Raw genomic sequence first — 13921 nt, 5'->3', positions numbered from 1 at the left:
AGGTTTACTCTTCACAATTTGGCTGCTAAGAGCAGCTTGGAAAAGGGTACTAAATGCAGTAAATGTAGTGTAAGTTATCCAGCAGCTCTTTTCCTAGGTGAATCCACACTACATGATCAGCTTGGGGACCTGCTCCTTGCCTTCCCCAAAAACACAGTGCCTGCAGCTCAGTGCAATCATTGTGATTTCCAGTATTAAATTCAGATCCTGACATGCTGTCCCACTTCACCAAGGGCTGCCACACCCTGCTGCAGCCAACAGGCACAGTCAGCTCCCATCTGCTCAAGGGGCTTCTTCACCCTTAGAAGCAGGATGTGCTCATTAGCTGGAATAGGCACATCCTCACGCATTCCTTGACTTTTGTTTGGATTTAAGTATTTCGTGACAGATAGTTTAAATTTCATACCCCTCCAACCAAACCGTTGCAAAGAATGCCCTGCGTTTCCAAGCTGTACTAAATATTTCAAAACAAATCTGAAGGCTCAGAAACAGAACAGCAAACTCCCCGCTCATCCCTCGAGTAAGAATTATTTCATGCAAATCTCAGCTCACAGCAGGACTCATCCCTAATAACTTGTGTTCCTACACCATTAAAGAGCCCTCATCATGAGCACACCACAAAATTAGGTGCTGCACAGGACAGAGATTAAGAAAACCTACCTCAATATCAAGAATTTCCACAAACAAAAGCATAAACAATCCAGAATATACAGACCAAGGCTGTACCCTGCAGGTATCTGTGGCTGTAGGATTAAGGCAAACAATAAACTGCTTCTGTCTTTGATTTGATGAGCCTTGATGAGAGCCATGAGCAGTCTGGGCAAGCAAAAGCAGGGCAAGGGCAGCGATTTTGGGATGGTTCAGCTTGGACAGCACTACATTAATTTTTTTTTTTTTTAAATACATCTTGGAGTTTGTACAGCACCACAGGCAAAGAGGAATTAGAGAGATCAGCCAGTTCAAATATTGGACTACAGCAACCCATGAGGAAGCCAAACAGTCTCCCAGGGCTACAAAATACCCCACATTTTCCTAAATATCTGCGTAGGTGACGGAGCCAGGAATTGCTGTCTGAACCAACGGCACTGAGAACAAAGAAATGACCTTCTGAATGTAAAGAAGAGCTCAAAACTCACAGCACTGCTCCCAGGGGAGGTGGCTGCCTTTGCTCTGGTCCCATCAGGATTATGACACACGCAGCTTTTTAATGAGGGAGTTCCTCAGCTCCCAGATGTACCTGCCCCAGGAGGCCATGGGGAGAGGAGGACTGGCAGCCGAAGGATGGGGCAGCACAGGCACTTCAAGGAGGCTATTCCCAGTTTTCCAGGGCTAGGACACTATCCATTCCCACAGATGGGCACAGAATTGTTACAGGTGACAAACATCACTCCTGTGCCCAAACCCACCTGGCACAGAGCGGCACTTCCTGAAGCAGCCCATAAAGCACCCCCCGCTCTCTCAGGTGCGATCTGGCCACGCTCCTGCTGCAAAATGCCCACATAAATACCCAGCTTTGATCAATATAAAGCCAAATAAATTCTGTGCACCAGCAATTTACAAACCCTGGCTAAAGAGCTGGCACAAATCGGGATGGGGGGATCAACAACAGCTTCCTGATCTCGTTTTCATGCACGATGCTCCAGAGGTGAGCGCACGGAACCAGCGGCGGCGCAGGAACCATCCAGCGAAAATTGGTATTAAATATAAACCCCGCACACGTTTATAATCAGAGGTGCTCTCTGTTACAGAAGGTGGATATTACACAGGGAATTCCAGGGATGAAGGCTTTAATCCGGGCTCTCACAGCCCAGCCACCCCCTCCTCTCGCCGAGAGCTGTTCCACCGCGTAATTGCTCACCGGAGCAGCCGCTGATTTTCCTACTGTATCCCCGGGCTCCACTGCACTCACCAGGCTCTTTATTCAAGCAAATTGCCACGGGGATGAAGTTATTTAGCCATATAAGAAAGATAAATTCGGGGGGCTGGCCGCACGACAAGCGCAGGCAGCAGCTGAACGCCTACTGTGGCGGGGCGAGACAGAAGGCAGCACTGAGGCAGCTCTAAAAGCCTGGATTTTGTATTCCCAGTGACATGTGCATTTTGACAACAGCAGCCAGTTGTCTCACACATGCACGTTCTCTCTTTTTTTTTTTTACTCCCCCCCCTCAGAAGATAGAAAATAGTGCCAAGAACCTGGCTCCTCTTCAGGGAAACACGTTCAGAAATTCTCCGTTCAAACAGATGGTCAAATATCGGTCTTCTGGTTTGCTACTCACATTTTTTTATTTAAACAAACTGATTTTAAAATGCTTTTCACAGCATTTCCACAAAAAAAAAAAAAAATAAGAAAAGGAAAAGGCTTTTCCCCCAGAGGGTGCTGGGCACTGCCCAGGCTCCCCAGGGAATGGGCACGGCCCCGAGGCTGCCAGAGCTCCAGGAGCGTTTGGACAGCGCTGCCAGGGATGCCCAGGGTGGGATTGGTGGGGTGGCTGTGTTGGATCAATGAGCCTTCTGACTCAGGATAGTCCATGATTCTCTGATTTTGAGTATTTCCTTAACACAACCACTGTTGTGCTAAACAACAATTCAGGAACTGTGAGTGGCTGAGCTGGGCCGAGGATCAAAGACCACACAAGACTAAAGCTGCAAAGGGATCCCTGGACCACCTTCCCAACAGAGTGCCCAGGTAAAACAAACCCCAAAAGCCAACAAAAGCAGCCTAGACTGAGCTTTTCAACCCCCATCATCTGCTTCTCTCAATAGGTTTAGAACATAGTTTAGGAAATATGTGGAGAGGTCTTCTGGAAGTCCAATTAAAGCAAGGTACCCCACCACAGGCACCATATCCAAATGCAATATTGCATCATATAATCTGATCTTTACCTAAAAACTGGCAAGGAAGCACTAATATACGATCTTGCAACTCCATGGAAAGAGGGTTTACTGCTGGAATTTTAGTAGCAGCTGCAATGACACTTAATAACTTAATTCTGAGATGCATCCACTGATGTATTTGCAGTGTCTATCCAGAAGGACAGATGTGATGGGTCCCCAAAACCTGGCAGTGATTTGAAGGGAGATCAGTGGAATTTTATGTTTTTCAGCATTCAGGAAAACATATTACACTTTAAAATATGTATAAAAATTACCTCAAGCTGCACAGACTCTCCAGGGTTGGATGGGATATTGGGAAGGAATTATTCCCTGGCAGGGTGGGCAGGCCCTGGCACAGGGTGCCCAGAGCAGCTGGGGCTGCCCCTGGATCCCTGGAAGTGTTCCAGGCCAGGTTGGACGGGGTTTGGAACAACCTGGGACAGTGGGAGGTGTCCCTGCCCATGGCAGGGGGTGGGATGGGATGAGCTTTAAGGCCCCTCCCAAGCCAAACCATGCTAGGAATTCCATGATAAACAGGCTGAGCTAGATCCAGCGTTTTATCTCAAGCAGAAGGGGACGAAGGTGATTGATTAACCACCAAGATAAATGGGAACACACCAGAGCCGGCCTCTGAGCAATTAAGTTCCCCTCATTACCCAGAGACAGGACTCAGGAGCAGAGCAGTGCATGCTCTACTTTCACTGGAAAGCTCCTGACAGCCAGTGCAGACTGTGCTAAGCCAATTAGAGAGGGCCAGTCTTAAAAAAAAAAAAAAAATAAATCACTGTAACGTGAGTGCAGATCGAGAGGTAAAGCACACTCTGTCCCCATGAAACGGCTCATCTGAAAGAGCCACAACGACACTAATCCAAGCTTCTGCAGCAGTTTCAACTCTCATGCACCCAGTTTATTAATAACCCAGAAGATGGAAGTAACAGGCTATTTAGTTTCTAGATAATGAAGCAGGAGGGACTGCAATTATGGTAGGAAATTGGATTGTACTTCAACGTGACCGTAACGAGTTGGAGAAATAGAGGGGAAAAACAAAAGCAGCATCACGAGGACAAAAGCCGGGACAAACCATCTGTGGGAAGATGGGGCAGGATGGCAAAAACCTCTGGCACAACAGAGGAGAGCAGCTGGGAATTCCTGCAGAGTGCAGACAAGGGGACAGCTTGTCCTAGCCCGTGTCACCATGCCAGCCTCAGCCTGTATGGATCTGGACAGGGCATCCCATGGAAGATAAGGACCTAAATCTGCCCAGCAAATACCCAGTCAGAAAAATAAGCACATGAACTACGGTTATTTAAGATGAGGAAGAGAGAAGAGGTGCAGGATCTTACAACGAACTGCTGATCCCTTTTTAGGGCAAGGGTAATACTTTTCCCATTTTCCCAGTTATTAATTATTATGGCTCCAGGTAAACAGGCAAGAATATCAAGTGGGAGCAGATATACAAAGCTCTACACTCCAATTCCAGGGATAAACCTTAGGTTTGGACACCCCCCAGTCCATCATGAAGTAGTAGCACAGCTTTATCAGACCCCCACCTCACATCAATACACAGAAGCTGTGGCACTGAGCAAGTAAGAGCTGAACATGTTGTATGTTCTCACAGCTCAGAAGCCTTTCTGACAGGTGAAAGGGGAGGAAAAACAACCCCCAGGAACCTGTGGGGAACCCCCTCCTCTGACACTCACCCAGAGCCCTCACACCCACCCAACCTCCTGAGGGTCAGGAGCCTCTTGCAGCCACACAAGCTGCCAAGGACCTACAATTCAATCCCTGCTCCCATTTCTACTAATAGCTCACTTTTTCATCTTTTTTTTTTCATTTTCTTGGATTTTTTTACTGACAGCAGGTGCAGAGAGTTGCTTACACCTCACACCCACTAACTGTATATACACAAATCTAATTTTAAAAGCTTATTTTTATCAAAGCAGCGGGGACAAAACCCCAGCGAGTCAGTTTCTTCAGGCAGGATGTGATAGCACTTTAGCACCCTCCTACCTTTTTCCATCTCCAGTCTTTTCCAGTTTTAAACGTTTACAGCCCAAAACAACCACTTTCCAAACAAAGTTCCTTACAAAGTCAGCCCCATGACTTAAAATATCATTGCTCTTTTTTTTGCTGCAGCTCCTTCTAAGTTGGCTTCTCAGGCATTTCATCTTCCAGACAAACCCATCCGAGCTTTCAATCTAACCCAAAATTCATCTGCTCAAAATTTCTGCTTGACTTCACAAGCTTCCAATATAATTGCAAAATCTTAACACGTACTAACAAACTCTCAACAGCTCACAAAGATAAGCCCAAAAATTACCTCCTCTAAGCACTGACGCACAGATCTCAGGCCTCTTCTTACCCCTCTAGCCTTTTTAAGCATCCCTTTGCTTTTTATACCTAGCCAGCTCCTGTAATAGCTGTCCTTTCATTACAGTTTCACATCACAAATAGCAACCCTGAAGCTAAAACTGGACTTAGCAGTGATTACACTGTAATCTGCCCTCCCTAAAATGGGTACAGACACCTGGTGGCAGCAAATTGAGAGGGCTGGTGAGAATTCAACACACTGTGAATAAAATCAGGTACCTACTATGCACCTGCTTTCTGATACAAGTTCCCAAAACAGCAACAGATTCAGTGGAAGGGGAGGGGGGGAAAAAAAAAAAAAAACCAAACAAAAAAGCTCACAATAAGAAATCAAATACAAGCTGAACAAGGAACACGTTCAAAGAAAAATATGAAAATCTGGCTTTGAGATCAGGAGTAAGAGAGTGGGCTCTGATTTCAAAATACATCCAGAAGCAGTATTTGAGAAACAAAGCAGAAGGCAGGTCCAGCAGGAGCCACTCCAAACTGCCTTCGAGAGCAGCAGCAGCAAGCAGGGAGTCCTGGTGACTTAAAATCATGAAATCACAGAACTGTTCAGGCTGGAAAAGCCCTCTTACATCACCAACCCAGCACTGCCAAGGCCACCACTAACCCACGTCCCCAAGTGCCACATCCACGTGGTGCTTTGAACACTTCCAAGGACAGTGATTCCACCACTGCCCTGAACAGCCCGTTCCAACGCTTGACAACCCTTCTGGTGAAAAAATTTCCCTTCATATCCAACCTAAACCTCCCCTGGCACAACTCGAGGCCATTTCTTCTTGCAGCACCACTTGTTACTTGGGAGAAGCCACTTTTATTCCTGTTAAGAGCCTAAAGTTGGAACAGAAGTCATAAATCTGCTGCTTTACAGTTTTTACCTGAGACACAACCTTCAGAGGAGCCCCTTAGGAGAAGGGCACAAATGCTACAGACATTATTTCCCAAAAAACTCTTTGGGCATTCAAGGTGTTCAGGAGAACCCCTTAAGTACCTTTTAGGCACACAACCTAAAAGGGAAGCCCTTTCTGGCAATCTGCTTCCTCAGCACCTTCTGAAGAGCAAATACTTGAGTTTTTCCTTTAATTAACAGAGCTCCTTATTTGTGTGACACTTTAAACAGCCCCCAACCCGACAGCTGGAGCAGAGAGGTTTTCAAAGGATTCTCTAACCCACGCAGGCAGTCCCGGGAGGGCGAGGAGAGGGAAGGGCTCCAGAGGGGAGAGGGCAGAATACATAAACACACTCTTTTATGCTGAGCCTGAAAGGCTCCAAAAGCCCAAGAGAACTCACTGCAGCAGTGCTTTAAAAGGATCAAAAAGAGACAAGTGTTGTTTTATATCTGGGTGTCAGCATGAAATGCCAAATAAAAATAATCACTTGGTACTATTATAGCAAAAAGGCCAACAAAGAACTGAAAAGAGGTAATTTTGAAACACATGTCCCAAGTCATCGCTGTCTTCTGAACACGAGACAGCGGCTGCCTGTGGGTTTACAGACCAAAAAAACCTTCAGCTGCCCCACAGTGCTGCAGGGGCTTGTGAGAACTGCACCAAGGATTTGAAACCCACACAGAGAATTTCAGCTTCCTCACGTTTTGTAGCCCAAGAACCACAAAATGCTACTTTAAGGTAAATGCAGCTTTTTTGAACCCATGTTGAGATCCTTACCGAACCTCCTTGTGTAAGCTCTGTGTAAATCTTTACATGTATGATGGTGATTTTCTGGAATTCCAAAAATCCTGACCTAAAAGGCAGGAACGTTTCCAAGGAGAGCACCCGAGTACATCCTCACAGGACACACTGCTCTGCTCTTCATTTACATTTCAGCCAGCTGCTCGCTGAGGACAGAGCACACAGATTAGTCTGGGACACATCCTCCTTTTATGCATCAAAGATCAAATTTGGCTGTTTAGTAAATATGGCCTTCCTAGGTATTTGAGAAATATTAACTGGGTAAAAATAGCAAGTGGCTTCTGTGAAGAGAGTGGCAGCCTCAGGAACCTAATTGTTCACAGCAGGCAGAGTTACAGGAACCGTGTGGAGAAGGGGACAAGGATATCAGTGCTGCAGAGGGGAGAAATTGTCCAATTCTGCTGCAGCTTCCATGTTCTGTTCAGCCCACAACACCAAACTGTGACCCCACCCCATGTTAAATCTCTCAGCACAACCAGATACAAGCAAAGAAGAATCCCAGAGTGGTATGGGTTGGAAGGGACTCTAAAGCCCATCCCATTCCACCCCTTGTCACGGGAAGAGATTCCTTCCACGACACCAGGTTGCTCCAAGCCTGGCCTTGAACACTTCCAGGGATGGGGAGTCTTTGCTCATCCCTTTGCTTTTTTTTCTCCTAGCTGAATCAGGCTCAGACTCTTGGATTCAGCCCTGAATGAAGACACCTGGAAGGTCATCCCAGTTAATAGATTATGCATGAACTTTTTGCATACACATTGTGTAAGGGTCTGTGACCAGGAGAAAATCTCTTAAGAGGATGTGAAGAAAAGCAGCTGAAATTTTAAAGCACTCTTCCTCAATCCTCCTTGCATAATTACCCTTTGCTGAGGAAGCATCAGACAGAAATAGTTCCTCGAGATAAACTGAAAACCACAGTCATCCATCCCTCAAGATGTAATTTCTACACAGAACCAGAATCCTTTAGGTTGGAAAAAGCTTGAAGATCATCAATGCATGTTTTTGTTACAGGCTGGCAACTTATTTTCATGACATGCTTCAAAGGGAAGGCTGAGGGTGACACTTCATTTAGTATTTTAATAATAAACATGACCATTCCTGCCATTCAAGGGATACACTGCTCACAGTGGTACTGAAAAAAGTTCTGTGGTGAACGCTGCAATAATGTAAAATTATTTTTAGGTCAAGTTTGGAAAGAGAGCAAATGATCACAGCTTTCTGAAAAACACATTAAAGGCTTTATTCTGTACCTTTTACTGGGGGAAAATTTCATTTTTGTTCTAAGTTCCTCCACAAAGAGAGATGACTGCAACAGCAACTTGCTGCCTCAAGTCACGATGCTAGATGGCTTTTATGCTTTTTAAAAACACTAAAAATAATTACTCCTCATGAAATGAATAAATAACTCTTAAATGTATCCCAGAGTACGTAGAGAAAAAAAAACCTCCTTTTTTGTCATCCCAGCTGAGACACCTGAACCACAATTTCTCTTTTGGTTTTTTGTTTTATTAGACTCATTGGAGAAAAAAAAAAAAAAGTACTGAAATAATCATGACATGACTTAAAATATTCGCAGACATGGCCAGAGATGTGGAAAAACCTTTAAGTCAAGTTTCACACCTCCGTGGCTTATTGGAAACAAAACCCAAACAGTAACAGAATCCTCCTGACACTCACTACTCCTGTAAACTTTAGTTCACCTTGGTCTGCAAAGAACTCAGTCTCAAATTCCACACACCTCACACATTTCACTTTGCTCCTACAGGCAGAATTTTAGATGGGGGGGGGGGGGGGGGGGGGGGGGGAATAAAGACACCAGGTTTCCCACACCTTACTTATTGTTTCAGCAGGTAAAGCATCCAGCAATGGTACTTTTTCTTCTGATCACTTAGAAGGTCCTTAGAAGATCACAAATCCCTAGGATTCCTTATTTCCCATCACAGAAAAAAACTAGAGGTCCCAGACTACCGAAATTCCCACTTACTACAGGGTAACACATTGGTGCTTTTCTCACACCTGATTTAAAATGTGTCGCTCAGGAGCACAGCTGAGTGTACATTAAATATGCAAAAGAAGAGTCTCAAGGCCTAATAAAAACTTATTCTTTGAGAAAACAAAGGTTTGCCAAGTTACAGACACACTAGGGACCGAAAAGTTCTGAACAGGAATAAAAACTGGGGCAGGCAGTGAGAGAAAACTCCTTTACAGCGTGAAGGGTAGGATTCCTCCTCATGGTGGGGAGGTGGTGACAGGCAACAAGAGAAATCTCTCACCTGGAGAGCTGAAGGAAACATGAAGCCGTCTTTACACAGCTCAAATTCATTTACTGCAATGCTGAAGCCTTCAAGGCCTCCAGGAGATGTGACTCTTGTCTGATGCAGGGCAGGTTTCACGGTAATAGAGCACTTTAGAAGGCAAAGGAGAGTAGAAATAGCAGTCCCTGGCCCTAATCACCACTTTCACGTGAAGCAAATATCCATCACTTCACCCATTAGGCACTGATTTTATGATGCCTGATAAATTTAGCTCTTAGGGAGCCATTCCAAGCCAGTAAACTCAGGTTTTTTCTTAACTGATCGAGCAGCTGACACCTTAACATCCGATATACATCCTCCTCTTTATCCAATTTAACAATCTGGCACATTTACACTCCCTCAGAAAAGGAAGAGGGGAGGATCAACGAGGGTCTCACACATGAAGGATTACACTTTCTTTCCTAGGAATGTTGTTTGAAGGACCTAGAAGTGCTCAAGGTAACCTTGGACGGGGCTTGGAGCAACCTGGGCTAGTGGAAGGTGCCCCTGCCCATGGCAGGGGTGGAACAGGGTGAGCTTTAAAGGCCCTTCCACCCCAAACCATCCTGTGGTTCTGTGATTCTCTGACAAAGAACTGAAACACTACCAAATCACCACTAGAGATGTTTACTGAGGGTAGTTTATATGGGTTGAACTTCCTCTAATGCTGACTTGATTGGAAACCTTGACCTTATTCCTTACAAGGCCAATTAGAGCTCTTAATTATTCCGGTTTTCCTCCTGTTAATGAAATGCAACAGTGTCATTAGTGAGGCTTGTCAGCCACACTTATGTGCAGGGAAATGATTTGACACTGCTTTTGTCATCTAAGCCTTTCAGGAAAAACAGTCACAACGTTACTCAAGCAAAATAAAAAGTAAATAAAAATCCTTCAAGACAAAGAGGACAGATGGCAACACTCCCAAGGAATACCACCTAAAATATTCACCCTTTAGGAGGAGGGGAGGGTTAGCCCTGTCAACAGATTTTCATCTTCCAAGGGAAAAAAAAACAACAAAACCACACAAGTATCTTCTGTTCCTGAAGTGAGGGGAGGGATCTGTCAGGACAGTGATTTTTGCTGAAGATTTGCTGTACTCAGTGGCACTACACCCTCCATCAGCATTTCTCAGCATCAGCATCCAGAAGCTAGATCCACACACACTGCTGTGCACAGGCTCAATTACTATCACCAATTATTATTGTCAGTTCTAACTACAAAGCAGCAAAACCATTTCAGGCAAACTTACAAACGGCAAGACCTCAGTGTTAGTGCAATCCCACAGAAAAAGCCTTGTATGACCCTCCCTCCCTCCCCCTCTCCTCCCATTTTAACTACAATTCCAGGCTGTTAAAATGTCAACTACTGAACTAAAACAGCTTCCTTTGGTAAGAGTTAATTAGAAACAAATGTTATCAGAGATGCATGAAACTACAAACTACTGCTGGAGAGACAACTACAGCAAGAGACAAAAAACAGTGAGATGCACTAAAGACTTGAAATCAAAAGGAAACAACTCAAAATGATACACAAAACGAGGGGGGGAAATACGCTCTAGTACAGGAACCACCATCTGTCCCTTCAAAACAAGAGCTGCCATGAAGACAATGTATAGTTACCTGCATCCATATCTGCAAAGAAGGGAACAGCCAGTAAGGAAAAGAAGGAACCAGAAATTCAGTGTCTCAGAGTTGAATTTAAAAGTTCATATGGAGAACAGATAAAGAAAAATAATCAAAAAAGTAGTTACTGTAAGATACACCTTGATAAGGTACTGTGATATTTTTGATTTCAAGCTATTAATTTGGATTAATGTTAAACACTACAGTGTACAAATTAATTTTCTATGCCATAAGAACATTAAAAAAAGACCAAATATTAAATATATTAAACAACAAACAAGTTACACCTTTAAGTTTAGGCTGGTGAAGTTTTTTTTATTCTCCCAACATCCTGATTGTACAGAAATCCACCACTAGACAGTAATTGTGGCTTTCAACAGCCAAGCACTACTGAGAGCAGCCAACTCCTCTCCATCAGGACTAATTCCCATATGGACACACACTGGGGGCCAAAGTATTTAAAGCAGTTATGGAAAATCTACAATTATACCCGTTGTACGTACTTAGCTCGGCCTGGAGAACGCTACGGCAAAAGTCTCCATGAATTTTGAAGCAGCAAATGGGTTTGTTATCTTTTTTTTTTTTTTCTTTTTTGCTAATTCATTTCTGCATGATCAAAAATGAGTAAGGATGTAGTTTGTGGGGGGAAGAAGTAAAAGAGTGGGATTTGTGTGTGCACGTACCTTCAGGTGACTCCTCCTGGACATAGGTGCCGGTCAGGTACCGGTGCACCAGCGCAGACTTCCCGCTCGCCAGGTTACCCACGATCCCCTGGAATTCAGAATGAAACAAAAGGAACAAAGGATTCAACTGTAAAGAGCAGTGTGTTCAAGCAAAAGCTTCACACAGAAGAACCATCCCAAACAACAAGACACGGTGCAAAAGGTGCCAAGAGATAAAGCAAACGGCAGAGTGGTTTGGGGTGGGAAGGACATTAAAGATCATCTTGTTCCACCACCTTCCACTGTCCCAGGCTGCTCCAAGCCCCGTTCAACTTGGCCTGGGACACTTCCAGGGATCCAGGGGCAGCCCCAGCTGCTCTGGGCACCCTGTGCCAGGGCCTGCCCACCCTCACAGGGTGGAATTTCAGCCCAACACCACAGGAGTTTTCTTCCTGGAGGTGCTCAAATGCCAAAGACTTGAGGATATTTGGGGTTTGTGGCTTTACAGGGGCATGCCGAGCTGAGGACATCGTGCTCCCTTTCTTGGGGGAGGCCATGGAAACTTCTTTCCCCCTTTCAAACCAGCCCAGCCTGCTCTGTTCTCTCCTGTTTACTTGAGCTTCACCAGAGGTTCAGAACAGAAGGTCCCTGGGGATGAGATGAACTCGGCTGATCTGCCCGAGATTGCCAAATGAGCTGCACATCACTGCACATCCTCTATCCCATCTTCTTAGTCCTAATCAGCAAGAAACCACCCTCCTTATCAAAAATGGCTTGATAGGAGCCAGCCATGCATGCTGGCACCCCAAACAGCCCAAATTCCCCTGTGCCTTGGGCTGATCCCACAGCGTGGGCAGCAGGGGAGGGAGGGATTCTGGGATGAGTCACAGGAAGAAAACATCATCTCTAACATGTGTCCCCTACCCCCAGAACATGAAACAATCTCTCCAACTAAAGACTTTTCCCTCCATTATATGCCCATGAACTGCAGTAAATTTGTCTGCTCCTACTCACACCACAAAGCCATTAATACCCATGGGAACCCCGTGAGGAAACAGCTTGGCCTTTGCACCTCTTCTTGTCCCCAAACTGACACCATCTCCCTTTCCATACAAAGCTTCCCAATGAGAAGTTCCTTCCTATTTTTTTTTCCTTTGCCCACAACAGTGTACAAATTCCTTCCCGTCCAGGATTCACCACTGCTCAAAAAAGGTTAATTCCGTGTGTGAAAGCTGAACTGTGTTTGTAATGGTCAGTGCATTTGGCCAAGACACAGTTTTCCAGTGAAACCTTCACTTACAAGTGGCCAACCCAGTGTGCATGGAAATTAATGTTCTTTTTTTTATTACACTTGTGCCAAAACTGTAACTGCCAGGGACAACAGAAAAGCATCAGCTTGGGGGTCCAGTGAGAGGCAATATCCCATGGCTGGGGTGTCTTATTCTAGAGACCCCCCAATATCTGAAAGACATCAAATGATTCAAGAATAGAGTTTTATATTCTTTTTTTTTTTTTTTTTTTAATATCCCAAAGGTCAGATCAGGATACACCATTTGACAGCACTTCAGGTTCTCTGATACATTACTACAAACTAGGAGCAATAAATTCTGCATTGGGGGGAAAAAAAAAAATCTGGCTTCTGATACAGTTTCTCTCTTCATCAGCATTAATATTTGCTTTAAGGCTGATCCCCCACAGTATGACAAAAATGCCAGCCTGTTTTCACAGCAGTCATACTCCTCTCTCCCCTGTTTTATACACAAACAATCCGAGTCATCTCCATTTATTTATGGATATGTCTGAAATGCACCAAGTTATGACAAGCATGTTAGGGAACAAAAATACCACCCTAACCCAGTTCAGGGAGGAGAAAATTCAGCTACAACTCACTGCTCTTTTCAGTTATGACTTGTGCAACACTGAATCATTTATTTGCATGTGCCAGACATGCTGTAAAACAAAACCAAGCCACTTTGCCCACTCCTCCTAAAGCCTGCTGGGAATAATCAGAACCAGTACTGATGGCACTTGGCATTTTAAAGCCGTCCAGGACAGGAGCCTGACTGCACTTTGCATATTTTTTGCAAGAAATTCAGTGATTTTATCCAGCAATATCTCATGTTTATTCTGCCTAACACATCCTTATTTAACATTAGAAGAAACAGGAGCCAGGAATACTGAAGGTGCTGGTCTCACCACGCTCCTGACCACAATAAAAGCATCAAAACCCATAAGTAAAACTGAAGTACTGCATCAGCAGGAACCAATCATAGAATCCCAGCCTGGTTTGGGTTGGAAGGGACCTCAAAGCTCATCTAGCCCCACCTTCTGCTATGGGCAGGGACACCTCCCACTATCTCAGGTTGCTCCAAACCCCCTCCAAGGTGGCCTTGAATATCCTTCTGAAC

General features: G+C 44.8%; 1 protein-coding gene across 5 annotated transcripts in view; it reads right to left on the bottom strand.

Moving 5' to 3' along the window:
* The window catches only part of AGAP1 (ArfGAP with GTPase domain, ankyrin repeat and PH domain 1), a 306992-nt gene that overhangs the window by 194747 nt on the left and 98324 nt on the right, over nt 1–13921 (bottom strand). For 3 of the 5 annotated variants that reach the window (XM_082285202.1, XM_082285203.1, XM_082285205.1), the window contains exon 3: nt 11535–11622. In XM_082285202.1, coding sequence (XP_082141328.1) covers nt 11535–11622 — 88 coding nt within the window. Of the gene's footprint in view, nt 1–10848; nt 10861–11534; nt 11623–13921 lie in introns of all 5 variants that reach the window. The other 2 variants (XM_082285201.1, XM_082285204.1) reach the window with 1 other exon arrangement.

The sequence above is a fragment of the Coloeus monedula genome, assembly GCF_965178545.1.
Source record: "Coloeus monedula genome assembly, chromosome: 7".
Taxonomy (NCBI): domain Eukaryota; kingdom Metazoa; phylum Chordata; class Aves; order Passeriformes; family Corvidae; genus Coloeus; species Coloeus monedula.
This window is presented reverse-complemented; position numbering and strand designations above follow the sequence as displayed.